This window comes from Dermacentor silvarum, chromosome 2 (assembly GCF_013339745.2).
Source record: "Dermacentor silvarum isolate Dsil-2018 chromosome 2, BIME_Dsil_1.4, whole genome shotgun sequence".
Taxonomy (NCBI): Eukaryota; Metazoa; Arthropoda; class Arachnida; order Ixodida; family Ixodidae; genus Dermacentor; species Dermacentor silvarum.
In genome coordinates this window covers 113,654,387-113,672,760 of record NC_051155.1, presented here as the reverse complement: position 1 = coordinate 113,672,760, position 18,374 = coordinate 113,654,387, and the positions used below count along the sequence as shown (strand labels likewise).

The 18,374-nt window shown below is 46.0% G+C and overlaps 1 protein-coding gene across 1 annotated transcript; it reads right to left on the bottom strand.

The window, feature by feature from the left end:
• Nucleotides 1-3,006: 3,006 nt before the first annotated feature.
• LOC125943508 (uncharacterized) lies at nucleotides 3,007-7,746 on the bottom strand. Its single transcript, XM_049662858.1, has 4 exons — nucleotides 7,484-7,746; nucleotides 7,139-7,399; nucleotides 6,877-7,014; nucleotides 3,007-3,077 (listed from the first exon to the last, which is right to left on the bottom strand). The coding sequence occupies exons 1-4, from the start codon at nucleotides 7,710-7,712 to the stop codon at nucleotides 3,007-3,009; spliced, it is 699 nt and encodes a 232-aa protein (XP_049518815.1). The 5' UTR covers nucleotides 7,713-7,746.
• Nucleotides 7,747-18,374: the final 10,628 nt, after the last annotated feature.

Here is an 18,374-nt window from a genome sequence, read left to right as displayed (position 1 = left end):
CTATCAATTCATCATTCGTTATCGTGCCATTGTCAGACGTGATACATTGTATACCAATTTTCTCTTTCCTGGTTTTTTTGGCAAGCTTCCATATGATTTTGTCATTGTTTCGAATCTTTGCATCTAAAGTACTGAAAAAGTGACGCTTCGCTTCACTAATTTTCGCTTTACAAATTTGCTGGACAGAAAATAATTTTTCAGAAGGAACTGGCATTTTGCTTTTTCTGAGTTCATGAAAAAGACGGCGTGTTCTTCTAAGGAGTTGTCGGATTTCGGAGGTGATCCATGGTTTATCTTTCCGACGTTTGGCAGTTAGAAATGTTGGTGGTATGTGCTCCGAAATTAGGGCAAGTATTTTATCTTTCAGTACGCTCCAAGCAGTGTTAACATCTTTTTCTGCGCAAACCTCTGTGAAAGCTGGAAGAAAATTAGTTAATTCACTGTTCATTGACTGGTAGTTTCCCTGATCGTAAAAGTATACCAGTTTTGGAGTAAGCCGAGCTCTATTTTGGTGTGGATAAGAAACGCTGGTTAATATGTATACGGTAAGTTTAGTGAAATGACAGTGGCTTTCTAAGCCAGTTTCATTTCATCTAGTAGCTGCGATAAGGTATTCAACTAAACTTGTTCTTAGATTCGCAAATATCAAGTTATCCTTGTAGAAAAGCCCAGCAATGAGATATAACTTTTAGAGATTCCTGATTCTTCAGGAAACGCAAATACTAATGCTCGTGCAGCACTGTATTGCAACGTTCCTAATGACCATTAATTCTTTCAAGCGTCTTTCATGTGTTGCTGATTCTCTACCTTCAGAGACGCTATGCTACATATGTAAAAATGACTTTTTTTTTCGTACACGTGTGCAGTAAACAGTCGTCTTATATATGAAAATATCGAACTGAGTGTGGGGTAAATAAGCATCCGCGAGTGTCATACTTCACTCGTCCATAGACTCAGGCGTGTGCCCTTGGTATTGATTGGGACAAAGCTCAACGGTATTTAAACTTAAAGCTAAAGGGAAACGACTGGGAAAATAGAGCCACTCACAGCAAACTACTCTCTTTGTTCTCTTTGCCAAGCGAGTGCCTGAGTCAATAAAGCTAACCGAGAGAATAAAAGTGCGCCCTGACCATCCCTTATCATGAAGATCTTACGAGAATTGCCTTTAAGGTGAAAGGCAGTTTGGCAAGAGCGATCGTGGAAACACTCAAAGCAGCTATACGATCAAATGGAGGACCCGCAGCGTGGAAAAAATATTACACAAAAATTATCAAGATAAAAGGCATCGAAAACAGTTGGAGAAGGGGACTAGGCAAAGGAAAGAGGCACTTAGGTCACGCTGGAACGCTATCTTCTCTCTTGAGTCTCTTAACGAAATACATAGACTGGTCGAAGGAAGTTCTCGTCTGCAGTAATGACTTCAGGTCTTAAACCCCGTTACGAAAGAAGATAAAACATAAAATTGCACTCTTTTATGTTCTGCACTTTTTGTGTCATTTCTCATTTTAACTGATTCTAACATTTACCCTAACAATCACACTGCACAATACTATTGTGGAACTTGGGAAAAATCGGTATAGTAACCTTTTCTGTGGGAATCTTAGTTTACGCCCTACGGCTAGTCCACTCGCAGGATGACACGGAACAGCTAATCAAGCACATATGAAGGTGATACAAAAAAAGTTGCAGTGGCTTAGCTCGGCTATGCCAGGATATACGTAGCGTTAGCAAAGGTTCAGCTGATTATTCTTAGCTTTCCTGGTTGTCTAGATTGTCAAGGATTAGCTTGATTGTCATGCTTACTGCTGCTCCAATGACACACACGCGGTATACGTATTATGTGGCACATGTATAGATAGCTTGCACGTGACGTCACGACCGTCGCTCCGCCAAGCGGCCGCCCATGTTGGAGGACCATTTCTTGCCTCGTTTAGTGCTGTGCCATTCACGCGTTCGTTGGCTTGACGTGTTTTTGCAGTTTCTAGGCGCAATGCCACCCGCTCCTGGCGGAAAGCCGTTTAACGCAGCATATTACGCTCAGTTAATCGGATCGGCGCGCGCTCGATACGAAGAAAAGGTGCGAATGTGCGATGGTGTTGACCCGTACACGCTGCGACCGGGCACCGACACGACGACGGATGTCAATGCCCTGCCTGAAGTGACGCACGGGGACATCGTCAACTACCTTGTCTACTCCTCGAGCTTCGTGACTCTGCAGGAGATGAAAGCGTTCAAGTCCCTTGAGGCACACAATTATTTTACAAGCGGCTGGGTCAAGAGCTTGTCAACAAAACGGCTCCAGCAAGGAAAAGTGCTCCTGCTTGGGGAGGTAAGCCCAACATCCACATTTACCTGTAACCATACTAAAATGCCAAGCTACAAAATGTTGCGTTGCTGGCCGCGGTTGCTCGATGGCTGTAAAATGTTGTGCTGCCGCAAGCACGCGCATTCTGATGAGCCTGGTTTCGGCGACCGCATTTAGATGGGGATGGAAACGCGAAATGACGCAATGTCAAGGTTTCCGTCCGCAATAAAGAAACCAATGCGTCCGAAATTAATCCGGAGGCCTACCCATCCCAGTCAGTGCCTCTCATAATCACTTTGAGATGCCAAACCCAATCATCCACCCAATCAATCAATGAAACCGCGGGCAGTTTTCAGTGCCCGAGTGCGGATGTGGGTACTACTGGTGCTCGTTTTTGTAGTCATGACACACCTTGGCGTGGCTGTCTTCTTGAAGCTCTGCCTTCTTACACTACTGCTGCATTAAGAATGTCTTCATGCAAAAGACAACGTACCATTTATAACCTCTTTCTGTACACCTCGGAGATTAACTTGCTTGCTCTCCTCTACTGTATCTGAGACACCACAGAGCAGCTGTAAAAGTGGTCATTGTTTCAGATAATGTGTGTGCTCACTTTCTGAGATGAAATGCATTTGGTGCGTGTGTGGAAAAGCTGTTTGATATCCTGCCTTAAATATTTGCAGGTAAACCATTTCCAGAGACTAGGAGATGGTCCCTTGAAGGTGTGGGTCCTGTGCATGGCTGATGGTAGTGTGCTCACCGCCCACTGCACCTGCATGGCAGGGGTAGGTGAGGCATGCTCTCACATTGGAGCCTGCCTCTTCGCTGTGGATACAGGCGTAAGGATGAGAAATGAGAAAACATGTACCGGAAAGGATAATGCGTGGCTGCCTACATATGTGGAAAAGGTGCAGTTTAAGCGCCTGAAAGACATTGATTTCACTTCATCGAGAGGGAAAAAACAGCTTCTAGATGGCAGCCGCGCAGATGTCCAGAAAAAAAAGCTACGAATGGACATTCCACCTCCTTCACCAGAAGAGCTGCACAAATTGTACATGGGTATCAAGGAAGCAAGAACCGTGCCTGCGATATTTTCAATACTACCCGGATACTGTGAGGCCTTCAAGAAACCAGAACCAAAGCACAAAGTAGATTTGAGATGTTTATATTCTGAAGACAATGCAGCCTGCACCTATGAGGCACTTGTACAGAAGTCGGAGAACTTTGTTTCAGCATATGTCATGAGTGACGACACCGTGAAACGTGTAGAAGCATCCACAAGACAGCAGAACCATTCTCAGCAGTGGTTTTTGTACAGAGCTGGCAGAGTAACAGCCTCTGTTATGAAAAGGGTATGTCATACCAGTGTAGAGAGACCCAGCGTCTCATTGCTCAAAGAGATCTGTTACCCGGAAAATAGAAGCCTTAGAACACCAGCTGTGATGTGGGGGATCAATCATGAGCAAGATGCTCTCAAGGCCTATGAAGCTCATGAGAGATTAAAGCATGAACAATTCACGTGCCGCAGGTCTGGCCTTCATCTGAGCACGACGCATCCATTTGCTGGAGCAACGCCAGATGCCCTTGTGTCATGCATCTGTTGCGGCAAAGGAGTCGCAGAATTCAAGTGTCCGTACGTACTTCGCGACGCTACTAACTTCAGTTCCGCCAACACCTGCCTAGCTGAAGTCAACGGTGTCATGCAATTACAACCCTGCCATGCGTACTATTACCAAGTGCAGGCCCAAATGGCTGTGTGTGATGTAAACTACTGTGATTTCGTTGTTTGGGCACCACTTCTGCTCCACATTGAACGAATAAGGCGGGACACAGAGTTCTGCAAAAATATGCTTTCTACCGCAAGAAAGTTTTTTGTGAAAGCTATTCTTCCAGAACTCTTTGGTCGGTACTTCACGCGGCAGCAGAGCAGTTCGCAGGAAACGTACTGCTTCTGCAATGGGCCAGAAGTAGGAAAGATGATTGCATGCGACAATGCGCAATGTACGCTCAAGTGGTTTCACTTTACATGTGTTGGACTTTCTCGTGCACCCAAGACCAAAAAATGGTATTGCCCGCAGTGCAAAAAAGAATAACGGGTGTGTCATAACTATCACTGTGGAAAACGTGACAGTACAGAACAAAGCACAATTTCTTTATTATTTATTCATCAATTACCCCGCAGCGCCCAAAGGCGTTACAGCAGGGGTAGTTACAACATGGAATAAAATACATCTTCGTTCACACAATGCACTTGTTTTTCAGTCAGTTTATTCCACTGTTTAATTGTTCGAACAAAAAATGAGTTGGCACACATGTTCGTATTGGCAGGGTACTCCAGGATTTTGCAACTGATTAGTAGGCTTTGAAATGTAATGAGGTTTCCGTAGGTAAATTTCCCTATTAATTCCAGTTTTATTATATTTAATCGAATATAAAAATTTAAATCTCAGTTTATTGCAGCGGCCAGAGATTCCCATCCTAGCTCAGCCTTCATTGCAGTGCAGCTCTCTTTCCGTACCGCCCCAAGATGAACCTGGCAGCAAGGTTTTGTATTTGTTCTAGAGCAGCAATGAAGGTTACAAGTAGTATATGCCCTACGTTTAAATTCGCATGCGAACATCACAGCTTTCGTTGAATGAAATTCGAAGCTTTACCAGCTTTGGCTATGATAATTTCTACCTGAGGTTTTCACGAGCATTCAGATGACAGTAGCACACCTAGATACTTATACGTACCACCTTGCTTGAATAGTACATTGTTCAGATGGTACCTTGACTGGTTTCTTCTTTTTAGTAAAAGAGATGTACACACTGTGCTATGTTCAAATTCATTTTCCATTTAGTACACCAGTCATGAATAAGTGACAAGTCGTTCTGAATTTTTGTACACAACAGTCATCCGTAAACAACCGTATAGAAGATGAAATTCCGGCAAAAATATCATTAATATAAATTAAAAATAATAGCGGAACCAAGATGGAGCCCTGTGGGATGTGAGACAATGTTCTTGCATATTTGCCTGGTGTGACATACTATTCAGCCATAGCTATAAGTCAGTTATAAGCAGCAACAGTAAAACCAAAATAAAATCTAGAGTTGCCCAGTTTATTAAACAGGAAAAGGTATGCAAGCAATGCTATTTGTTATACTTGTTCCGCTGCAACCTCTAGCAAAAGCAAGAAACATATCATTGCATAGAAGGCTACAGAAGACCAAGCAGCTATATGGAGCTATGGCACAGTGCATGACAAAAATTACAAAACAGAGGAATGAAGCAGCCTTCACACAAGGTGAGTCAACACAGGAGTGCCAATTGTTCCCCCAAAAAATACTCCCAAAAAATGTACTGATGACAACCCTTGCCCTGCCATACAAGTTTCTAAATTTTTTTTTGCTTTCATTTTACTTTTTGGTATGATGCTTTGATTTGTTGACATATTCTTGCTTCCTGTAATGAATACAATCACATATTTGCTTTCTAAGAACCAATTTGCAAAGCCACAGCAACGTTTACAGCCAGAAGAACAGCAAGCTTATCTGCTACCCATGATTCTCATGGTGGTTCAGCTGCCATTGCTCATTTCTCGGTGGCAGCAGTGTCGGTCTTCTCGCTAGTGTACAATATGAATCTATTGGCTCTGATAGCATGCATGCACTGCGGTAAAAACCTTTATGGACTCTCATTAGCGTCCTTTAATTCTGCAACTATAGAAGGACAAAGATTCGAAAGGGCGCAGCACACCGTGACAATTTTATCTATTGGTGCTAATTCGTCTCCAGGTCGGCAGGTAACATAGTCAATGGGCAATGTAGACTTCAGAATGACAAATTTATTTCTGATTAGGCCAATAACCCTCTCAACATGGATGCGCACATTGGCTAACTTTCTTGTGCTTTCTACCTCTTCAGCTGAAAGCTGTTTTTTACCTCTGGTAAAAGCTGGAATGTGGAGCCTTGCGCAGTAAAATCCAACACTTTCTGATATGTTAAATCCTCGATCAGCAAGCACCACATCACCAGGCAGCAAGTAGTCCAACAGACCGCAGTGCTCAGTGATGTGTCTGTCGGTAGTCCTCCCTCCCCAGCCCTCAGATATAAAGGTGACAACACCTGTAGGAGCAATGCCGATTAGGAACTTGGCCGTATTGCTGCCTTTATACTGGGACCAAGTTTCACTTCTTGGCAGGAATGACGATGGCCGCTCTATCTTTAGTTCAAAACAATCAATGATGACTGACACATCATCACCAAATGCATCGTAAAACGCTTGTGGCATTGTACGACGCAGTGCTGTTCGATCTGGCCACACAATTTGGGTCTTAAGTCGACAGTATGCACAGTGCAGCCACTTATCAAATATTCTACACACTGTAGCTTCAGACACCCCAAATCTGAAGCCCAAGTCAACATTGTGCAGATTCAGCTTCAACTTCATCAAAAACAAAATGAACTCTTGAAACTTTGACAATGAATTATTTACATTGTGTGACACATGGGATTCAAGAAGTTCAAACAAGCTGTTTAACTGTGTGAAGTTCGGCATTCCTGTGTAAAAAATTACTTTTGCCTCACATCCTTGAAATGCTGCTTTTGACAGCTCCAGCTGCTCGTTTTCGCTCCGGGCAGTGTAAAGGGCCTCGTTGAGCGCGAGACACTGCGTTTCCAAAGCTTGGAGGCCCACCGAGGTTAGCTCCGTCTGCGCAGCGACTCCTGCGAAAAAAAAATCATGACACATTTTAAGCAAATGACTCATTGCAAACACATTGTACCACGCTGACATGCACAGTGGGCTCCTTAACAAAGTTGCTCACGAAATTTGCAGAAAGTTACAAACCAGGCGCATTTTCTTCGGTACCGCTTTCGTCTTCGTCTCCCGGTGGTGGCTGGCCTTCCACTGCGTCGCCGGTATCGGTGCCGATCGACTCTGCGATTGCCGCCGACACTGCCGCTGACGCCGCATCAGCTTCATCTTTCTGCAAGCGCCGTCTTTTCGCGCGGTCGTAGCGCGCAGGGTCTGCCTGACGCGAGCCGTATCCGAGCAGAAGCGACGGTGCCCAATCGGGATTCGTCTCCTCCCACAGCTTTGATGGCCTGCCTACAAATGCAATTTGCGCGGTTGTTTCGTCTTGTCCCCGTATTTCAATCATCACACACACAAAAAAAGGGCTTTCAAGCTTACCTGATACGAAATGAGCGCCGCAGACTCGGATATCGGCACGGTTGGTGTCGAGATCGGCGCGTCTGATACGTGCCAGCCACAGACTGCGCCGCTTCGCACTGAGTGTTCTCGTGCGGTCGCACTGATTGTGCACGACCTTTGGCAAGCGAAATAGATTTGTGTTCGCCGACTGCCGTCTCTTCTTCGTTTTGCTGCGGTTCGAGCACCCAAATACAGCGCATAGTACCATGGCTAACGAGAGCGATTGCAGTCACGCCCGGTGGTCCTCCAACATGGTGAACAGGTATCCCAGAATTCCCGGCCGTGACGTAGGTGCAAGGCATCTATATAGCCTTCTTCTGTTCATTCCTCCTACGCTCAACCGCTAATTGCCAGGCAACTACTTCGGGATCCGATGAGTCAAGCTTCTCCGTTCTTCTGCGCTGTTGAGCAGCATTTGCGCTCTCCTTCTCCATGGCTATACCGCACTGGCAAACGCCAGTCAGAAGTGCAGCGGCTCCAGCGCAGTGTCAGACGGCGACTGCCCAGCGAGCGCGCGCCGGCGCCAGTGCGTCTACCACGGCTACGACGTCACTCCTCTGGAATGCGCAGACCGGCAGCGGTGAGTCGCGCGCGGCGGCGGCGGAGTGCGCGAGAGGTGCCGGCTCCGGTGGCTCCGGTGCGCGAGCCGTGTGACATCACTGATCCTAGCGCATGCGCAGCACGGCTCTTTATGTGCCGCGCGAAACGGGCTTGGCTAGGCCAGTTTAGCTAACGCTACAAAAGTTGCTTTGTATTCCTTCATGTTTGGTAGCCAATTTTGAGCGAATCATTAACTGCAAAAAAAAAAAGAAACGTAAAGCGTTGAAACCTATTTTATTACGTTTTACAAGCTGTATTTGGCTAGGCGAAACGAAAAACCGTCCGCCACATGTTTTGATAAAGGTCTCCATTGGCTGTGCCGTCAGTTACGTCGTTCTCTACGTCACACCCAAGCGCGCGCGCCATTGGCAGCGCCGTTAATGACGTCGTTCTGTGCGTCGTACCCAAGCACGCGCGCCAAGTGCCGCTCGAGAAACTACCGCCGAAAGCGGGCGTTGGCTCCGGCGAACGCGTTCCCGCCATTGCTAAGTTGACGCTGCTCTGCCAGCAACGCCGCTTCCTCGGCTCTCCGTTGTCGCATGCGTTCGATATCTCGAGTTAGCTCGGTGTCGTGGTACACTTTTCTAGTACACTGTAGTCGTGGTTAGCAGCATCCGGCCGCCATTGCAGCTTGCGTTCCACTTTGCGATTTCAACGTGTGCGTTTCGGCGCAGCCGAGCCAAAGTGCCGCTCGAGAAAATCTTGCCGGAAGCGGGCGTTGGCCCCGGCGAACGCGTTCCCGCTATTGCCACGTTGACGCTGCTTAGAGAGCCTACATGCAAGTAAGTATATTCTATGCACTATAATGCAAGACAGAGCTCCCATGTAGGCTCCCTAACCCTGCTCTGCCCGCAACGCCACCTGCTCGGCTCGCCGTTGTCGCGTGCGTTCGATATCTCGAGTAACCTCGGCGTCGTGGTTAGCAACATTCGTCCGCCATTGGCCCTTGCGTTCCACTAGAAGCGCAAACATGTAACCAATAATTAAGAAACGCTTCAATACAGCGTCGGGACTAACCCACTGCTAAACACCGGGGCCGCACGTTTCAGCTTCGCTGGTTAACGATATGTACGGAGTGCTTGGGCGGTGTTTTTCGCAAGCTCATATGCTTGATCAGCCATAAGAACGACTTAGCATTGGCAAATATTTCGCTACAATATTTCTCCGCGCGCTTCTGTTCGCATATGTATTTTCCAGACCGCATCAGCGATACATAATTATTCAGAATATTTGAATAATAAGTGAGGGGATCACATTACAAAGCCGCACATAATAGACGGGGGACGCTTTTGTAAGAGGCTCTATAGACTATATAGGTGGCCAGATCGGTTTATTTACCTCGCGTTTGCTTCAAGAAGTGCGACCGCTTTTCCGTTAGGTTTGACTTTGGGTGCGACAGAAAGAGAGAGTGACAGATTGCTAGAAAGAGAATCGGAAAACCTGTTGATTGCACCGTCAGTGTCTTTGAACGTTGGTCCGTATAGTGGCCGGAAAGGAGGTGAAGAACAGGACAGACACAGAGTCTGCATGAATAATAGTGGGTATGACAGTTCTTCCAGCCAGAACTACTGACAAAACGCCAAGCAGGCTCACTATAAGAACGCGGGATGCCACGAACTACGCTGCGCCTATACTACGTGCATCGCGTTCCTGCGACATATCTGCATTTGAACAGTGTAGACACGCAGCGAATTGGCACTGCATGGACCCACATTGGGCTCCGAAATTGGGGATACAATGGATATAATTGGATGGCTCGGACGGTGCCACGCACCCTGACATCACGTATCTATAGCAGAATGCCGCTATCGGTGAGACGCTGTTGTGTAATGAAGCACCCCCCCCCTACTAAATTGGAATAAACTAATTACCATGCCGTCCGCGTCGCCATCGTAGTCGCCTCAGGTACTTGCGTAAGTGCATGTTTATGCTTATGTGCGATGTTTTTCCTGTGTGTGTGTGTACTAATTTCACGCTTCCGTATTTGTCTTTCTGCTCATTGTTTCTCCTATATAATTTAATATTCAATCAAACCAGTGCACTACTTCAACACCAATTTCGCTTACGTTGTAAAGTATTGGTTCGGGCTCGTTGGTAATCCATACTTATTAATGTTGTAGCGCAGAATCTACAACAAAAGCCCACAGAGACACTTGAACAGAAGAGGTGCTAACCTCCAACTAACGTTTAATGCCGCATGCTCTGAACATATACAGAAAAACAAACAAAAAGTAACAAAACGAAAATATAAAACATAACGAATCACTTCATCGCAACAACACGTGCTCTTTGCTAAGCGCTTGTTAGTTGCTAAGCGCCTTAAACTAAGCTCATTAAACTAAGCGCACTAAGCGCTTTAAACGTTAGTTGGAAGTTAGTGCCTGTTCCGTTCGTGTCTCTTTGTGCTTTCTTGTACATTCGGCGCTAAAACAAATGATAAATGCAGCTCACTTTATTTCCATTTCTTTTAAAGCAGCAACGCTTGAGCGGCTAAATTAGCACCAGTTATAAGAAAAATAAAACAGTAAAAATAAGAACACTATTTCGACAATAATGGGACCTGGGGCGCTATAACCTAAAATGATTCCAAAGTGTTTTGATTCCAATTTCGGCAATCAGCCTCCACGATTGGTCAAAACATTTTCGGGCATCTCCCAACTTCGCCTGTCTGTCACGCGACGTCACGAAAACCGCAATAGCTCCCCATCTGATGTAAAGTGTACAAACTGATTATGCATGATTAAAGCACACAAAAGAAAAATAATAATTCCTGATTCGATGTCTTTTCACCAGTAGCTCTCTGCTATTGGTCCAATGTTTTCTGGTGCGCCCACTTCGCCTGTCTGTCACGCGACGTCACAAAACCGCGGAAACTCACCACGTCAAAGTGACGTGTACGCGAAAAAAATGCATTAATATGCCGAACAAAACTGAAAATTTTTCTGAATAGCCACAGACTGCCCTGTTCCGAAAGGAATCAAAGATGGCTGCCCGCCGATCGCTCAGGCCCTCCCTACTCGTACCTGCCTATGAGCATGTATTTATTTGCGCATGACAAACCTTTTTGCGTGGCAGTAAAACGTTATCGAACCCTTTCGGCATGCATACGACATCACTCTGTCAACTCTTCCTTGTTGAGGATCCGTTTTAGCGGCATTCTTATCCTTCCGTTTCACGCCGCCGCGATTTTCGACCAGCCACCGCTAGCTAAGTAAGGCGAAGCGGACCAATCGGAGAAGCCGGCACCACCCTCTTCATGCGGTTATCTATTTTCACTGTGCTGGCTCGGCCCCATCGAAACCCTCTCCACTAGAGCGTGCTCCTCGCCTCTTGTCAGCCAATTAGATAAGAAAAACCGCTGAGTGTTGACAATGTTATTGGTTTTGAAAGCGAACAAAGGTGACATCCTATAAACGAGGAGAGTTTGATTGGGTTGTTCAGACAACGCTGCGGGTCGCCGCCCGATGCTTGCGTCGGTGGTTACGTAAATTTGACGTCAGTAGTTTGGAATCAAAACGGTTTGGAATCATTTTACGTTATAGCACCCCTGATGTGCTTAAGTATGCGATTAGACACATAACCCGCGAACACTTTTTTTTTTACCAGCGAACTGTGGGGATTCGCAGCTCTGAAATTTTATTATACAATACTACACGAGCATTTAGTGAGCGATACTGCCATCTCATATTATGCTAATGGACAAATTTCTCAGCCAGCTCGAGCGCATATACATAGCATGAGCAGTCTGACATACTTATGAGCGCGATTTCTCAAAAGCGGCACGACTCCTACTGAATAATGAAAGCTGAAGGCGTAATCACGTGTACTCCTGTTTATTATTGACCATGCACTTCATTCAGCAATTGCGCAAGCCGAATTTGCAGCAACAGCAAGTAGCACTATAGCGAAGCAGGTTGTTTCTGGCCTGCCACACATAAGCGCTGCATGACAGCCACCGCTGGAAGACTGATAGCGCGAGTGGTTAGCCAATGCTGAGCGAAACAAGAATTGCAAGAAAAGATTAAGGGAAGCTGAACCGTTTTTTCTACGTTCTTCACAAGCTTACAATGCTTTTTAGAGCGTCTTCATTCTGTCTATGCGTGTTCAAGTCGCACGCACGGCCCTTTACAGAGAGTTATAGTATAGACTACGTTAAAAGTTTCGCTTAGCGCGAGTTCACTAGTACCCAGTAACGACGCGTTCATCGCAGTACCTCTTTAGGGCAGCCCGAATGTGGAGAGCCCGCACATTAGTGTTTTCGAAAACTGTAATGATTCGCCTTGTTGAGCCAAAAAATGACTATATTTTTCTTGCTTTCACAACTGAAATGAGGCAACTGATGACTTCCCCATAACAGTGGATGATCCCTGCATAATGATCCCCTTATAACAGTGGTTGAAGCAGTGGCGAAAAGTCTAAAAATGAGACTATGTGTTGCAGGATGTGGTCGTGGATATGTGTTTTGTGGGTATACGCACCGGCCTATGCAGCCTCTTATTTGAGCAGTCAGCGCATCTCTCTTCAACGTAACCAAACAATATATCCCGACAAAGAACCTGTACGAATATTGTAGCCTCAAAGAACATATAAATCCCTTTAAAGTATTGCATAATAATAAATAACCTTTTTGATTTTCCTAATTTTCCTTACTCCATTCCTTAAGCTCTGTGTACCATCGAATGCTCCGGTCGTACTATAGCACACAGTTTTGAGCAATAAAGCCCTACGAGTGAGTGAACCTGCATTCTGCATTTTCGAACTGCCACAAAAAACTCAGGAGTATCACCCGAAGGGGAAGCATTGAAAGCGATTGCAAAGTTTTTCGCTCTGTTGCAAGTGTCTATGAAAACTGGCGTGATCAGGAACCCCGTCAACGCTTTTCCAGGCATCGCATGTCGATGCGGCGCGAGATGTGGGCGAACGAAAACCATTGCTTTCGTCAGCGCCTGAACAGTGGATTAGATAAAAATAAGTCTAACGGTAGTTTTTGCCATTTAAAATTCTCAATCACCAATGAACATATGAATATGCGTGATGAGGAAGAGTTAATGCATTTAAAAAAATAACAAATCCAACGACCGCAGGCGCTCAAAATTTCGCTGGATGCAATGCGTCACGGGCAGATCCCCCTATTTGAGTACAATTATGCTGCACACTAAGCATCAAAAGGAAACTTTAGTGCTGGCGTTGTTTCTGACACTCCTCGCATTTTATGCAACAAAGCATACTAGTTCGCTGATCCGCAACATGATCTGAAATTTTCGTGCACAGCTACGAAAACACGGCGCCTTTCGCTCTAGCACTCACAATCCATCAATGCGCTTGCAAACTGCGTCTTTTTCATCACTATATAGCTTTGTCTTCCGGAGATTCATAATTTAGGGATTTAGGCGCAGCAAGGCTATGCTTTTTCTTTTGGTATCATTTAATCGTAAGATTACTTGCAATTTCTTTTTTCGAATTTAGAAATTGACGATGATAGGTTCGCTGACATTGCAAGGAATATTCTAGCACTTACTGATACCGTATACGTAAACCTAAACTAACTACTCTGCGTCCCCCTACATGTTAGCCCTTGTTGAATTGAACGCTATCAACAACTAAACTTGATTTGAAGAGGCAGGCCATGTCCTGCTTAGTTTTGCGATAGCAATTATATGGACACTGCGAGCGGATTTCTGCCGTCAGCGTCGCCATCGCCGTGAGGTTCCGTATAAAGTCCAATGGCGAGAAAATTGCCGCCGCGCGCCATATGCAGTATCTGTGAGTAGCGCGCAAACGCCCGGCGGAGAGCAAACGCGACGCCTTTCGTCGTTCGAAGGGCCGTGGGGGGATGGGAGGGAGGGAGAGGAGGCGACATTTAGCAGCAGCACCAAATGCGTTTCTTGCGACCGGGCGCAAGGGGAACTGGTGACTCAATCTCTTACACGAAAGGAGGAAAGTGGGAAGGCAGCGCGGGAGGGAGGGGTGCGGCTTCTACTCAGCCAGCAACTGTGTACTTGTGCTTTGTGCGGCTGCGGGCTGTCGCGCGCACCGTATCTTGAAAGCGATCACCCCGCGGCTCGTACCTTTGTATGCGCTATGCTTTCGCCGCTCAGTTTCCGTCGAAGCGATAGACCGCACTAACATTCGCTCGCTGCTGCCGCCACGCTTGCTCACGCCAGTGTTTGGACAGTAGCCTGCAGTCATCGAGTGTGATCTATTCATGTTGGCTTGTGTGCGCTGACACCATGCTTGTTATTTAAGTTAGTAAGCGAATGTGCACAATTTATACAGCCGATAAAACTACTATCCTTACTCCTTATAACTATCCTTACTCCGTATAGCTCTCGCAATGCCGCTTCTGCGCAGAGCCCGGGTCCCTCAGGCACATAGTAGGGGGCTGCAGAGAGGCACCACTCAATCCTCCGAACCCTTACCACACCAACGAGCTTTGGGAGAGAGCCTTGGCCAGCTCCGACCTCGAAGATCAGCAACGGCTGATTGCGAAGGCCCAGGACGCGGGCTGAGCTCAAGGCATTCTGGAATGAGGACGCCTCTCCGAAGCTGCATTTACACATTAAAGATGTTTATTCTCTCTGTCCCTCTCCGTATAGCTCTCTACTAATATGATATCGCATTGATGTTTCAGCTTTCGGGGGAAAATGCGACTTTTTTATGAACAAAGAACAACACAGGGTTAAGAAAACGAAGATACCAAGAAAATGTAAACGCTAAGTTCGTAAAAGCGACGTTTACTTACCTGACTTGCGCGTGGTTCATATATGCTTCGTTGCCGTCATTTTGCTGTCATACCTGCAAGACAGCATAAAATGCAAGTCTTCTGTCCCATACCTCTGAGTGCCACAATCTGGTACGTTAATTAAAACCCACCCGGCGTAAAGAAGTCACGTGCACTTTCTTCCTTCCATGCGCGTGGGAAACAAATCATATCTGGCGAAATTACAGGGAAGAACCCGGGATAAAGGCAAATAAGCCCACTGAAGCACAAAGCCACAAAGGCAAAGCGGGCGAGTTGTTTGCGGTGGCGAGGCAGTTCACATTACGCAGGCTTGGCTGCGTCTGAAAGCTGTCTTCCATCTTCATCACGTTTTTCCGCATGCTGCGCACCTTTCCTCGCGTTCCCCACCTTCGTTTCAACCACCCCCAAGCATAACCTTCCTCCTCTTACTTTTTGCTTTCTATCTCGTTTTATCCGCGACTCTTTTATTTAGTCTCCGCTACCGTTCTCGAAGTTGCTTTATTCGCTTTTCCCCCTTTTCCCAACGCCTTAAACTGAGTGCAGCAGGTGCCTTTGTTTCCCCAAAGCATCCAATAATCTAGAGGAACAGCTGCGGTATAAAAGCCGCCGCTTCCAGACTGACAGCTATGGCTTTTGCGACAACTGCGGGTGCATCAATTTTGTTTTGCGTAGTGTTTCGTAATCTTTCCGGCGATTTTGCTGTTATTGTGTCCCGATGGAGGGCATGTTGTGTTCGTCATGCTGGAGCAGGGTGTGTGGTTCAGAGAATGTTCTGTAAATGGTGCTCAGGCGTAAGTCTCGCGTAATCTATGCCTTTATTATGCAAAAGGCTGCTTCTATATGGCCCGTAAGGTCATAATACATTCTGTGACTCCAATAATTGCAATGAAGCCAACGGTCATATACACTACTCATATAGGCAAATTCAAGGGGCCGATACTCGATTAAAAGTTATGCAGCAAAACTCATTGCTGATTTGATTTTACAGCTTTCGCGCCGTGCGCATGTACCCTCAAACGACGCTTTGAGTGAACAAAAAAAAATCTAAGCGTTGTAAGAGGAGAACAACTAAACAGTACAGATAGCGAGCCGTTCACTGTCTTTTGCACTGTTTTCCTCTCGGTCGTTTAGCACTAAGACATTTCTTTTTCGGTGAACCAACTAGGCAATGAAAAAATTGAGGCAAAACCCACCTTCCGATGACTGTCGGAGGTAATGCGTCCGCACTGACCAAATATAACCACACAACATTTTGCTCCCGTCGAAACGAGGTATGTATGAGGCGTGTACAGCTGCGGGACTACTCTTTCGCACTTCAGTAAACTGTGCGCCATCTAGTGCCGCCACCGCGAATCATTCGCGTGACCTCCGAAATGTTGGCGCGGAGAGAAAAGCATTTATGTAGCAGTCGGGCTTGCCTGTTGCGCTTCTTTCTGGACGTGCCGAGCTTTCTATTGGCACTGCAGCGAAATTCCCGCATGGCCTTCGAAACAAGAAGCGTGGCGCGCTGATGCCTGCGAATGCTTAGAATTTTTACCCCGCTTACTGAACACTCAGAGGCACATAATGAATAACTGATGTTGGCGAGAGGTTCATTCAGGAGCAGCGCCTGCCGAACGCATTCATGGCGCAGCTCCCTAAAGGGTTGGCGTGAAAGGCGTTCAATAATAGGCAGCACAAGCCCCGTGTAATTGTGGCGCAGCCTGCTAAAAAGTTGAGTTACTGTCCTTGAGGAACCGTTGTAACGTGCGTTCGATTCTGCTGCACATCGCGGAAATTTAAGGGATCTTATTCGTCATTGGATAGGGGCACATTCTGAGTGGCGATATGCCTAGTTAATCAAAGACGTTAATTTAAGAGTGCAACGCTTCCTCCTGGCACATACATACCCAGTAACCCAAGATGGCATCAAATAGGTTCATTGAATTTTTAGTGATTAGCACAAACCGAGTGGCACATACCCTGTACTCCAAGTCGGTGTCCAAGGGTTTCTTCGAGCAGTGCTATACCTACCAAATCCCGCGCCTACAGCGCCCGATGTCGGCGCGGAAGACGTACGTATAAGAGCGGCACGTATGTACACATTGCAACATACTCAGTGACCCAAGTTGGTCATATATGGTTGGTACCCATTCTACCACTGACTACCCAGTGACCAAGGTAGGGGGGAAATGGTTAGATACAAACATACCTAGACAAATAGATGCACAGACAGATCCACAAAAACATACATAGCTGGATAGATAGCCCCCAGAAAGTGCGTTAAGTGCCCTATGCATGCTAACGCATCAAAAAGCGGTTTTCAGTTTACGCTTGTTCAACAAAATACCGAATCTTCAGTACCAATCCGGAAGTTTTTGAAGTCAGTACCACTAGGCAGATGGAAACACTGTCGTCATTGTGGGCAATGATCGTGGTTGTGGGAGTCAAGTCTGAGTTCTTGTACTGGGTTTGTCAAGTCAGCACTGAAGATATAATGTGCAAATCCGTTTGTTTCACATGGTGCAGCAACACCTCGTGATGTCTGTGACTGAATTCCTGCATTCAACACACCAGTTTCACAATGCTTGTTGTGTATTCCCTCTCACAAGGCATTCAGAGAATGGCATCTACTCTCATCGCCTGCTAGCCGAATCTTTACGAGCCAGCATTCTTGGTTCATTATACAGGACACACGATTTGCAGACTGCGTACAAAATATAGGTGTAGTTCTGTGTAAGAAATCGAAACAGCCGCCAAAATAAGCACCGTATGATTTTACTATTTGATTGCTTTTTTAAATTTTTGTATACACTTATAGGCGTTCCCCTTACAAGTTCATGCAGTGCGGGCATCCTCCTGCAGCTTTACTTATATTGTTATTTGTATATATTTAAGGTGTCCCAGCTAACGTTAACCAAGTTAGTCAACAAAAAACAAAAAAAGCTTTAAAGAATACGGTACAAGATACAATTTTATGTTCTGTCTTCTGCCCTCTAATGACTGAACACTGTAGGTCATAAAATCGTACCTCGCACCGTCGTTTCTTAATCCGTTTTTTTTTTCTTTGAATAGCTTCATTAACGTTAGGTGGGACATACGGTATTTTGGATGAAAAAGCAAGAGACATGAATGCCTTAGAGAGAAAGAGACAGAATTGGGAGGTGGAAGATGGGTTGGTTAATAAAATAAATATCCAACTGGTTAGCAAAGGGTACAAGAGAGGAGGATAAATGAAATGAAGGTGTGGGACAGGAATGTTTACCCACACGCAGTGAGGCTGCTCGCAACTATGATATTCTATCACACAGTCAGGCTTCAAAAAGGGTCAGTGCATCTAACGTACTTCAACCCGGCGTCACTTACGACGAACGTTTAAGAGATCAATTTTGCCAGAGGGGACAGCAGTCTTGTGTGTGAAGTGCGGTGAAGAACACTGTTTTGTGCGCACTACAGCCTACTATCATCGAAGGTCCATCGGCACCTCCTTCCACCCACTAAACTCGCCGTGGCCAATGCCCTATAATATGGCAAAATAAACGACAAGAA

What these genes read in the sequence shown, in the direction of transcription:
- LOC125943508 (XM_049662858.1), bottom strand. Translation starts at nt 7,712, where the DNA reads ATGGTACTATGCGCTGTATTTGGGTGCTCGAACCGCAGCAAAACGAAG. An exon ending in CGGCGCTCATTTCGTATCAG is followed by an intron (nt 7,400 to 7,483) that starts GTAAGCTTGAAA and finishes TTGCATTTGTAG; the next exon opens with GCAGGCCATCAAAGCTGTGG. An exon ending in TACCGAAGAAAATGCGCCTG is followed by an intron (nt 7,015 to 7,138) that starts GTTTGTAACTTT and finishes TTTTTTTCGCAG; the next exon opens with GAGTCGCTGCGCAGACGGAG.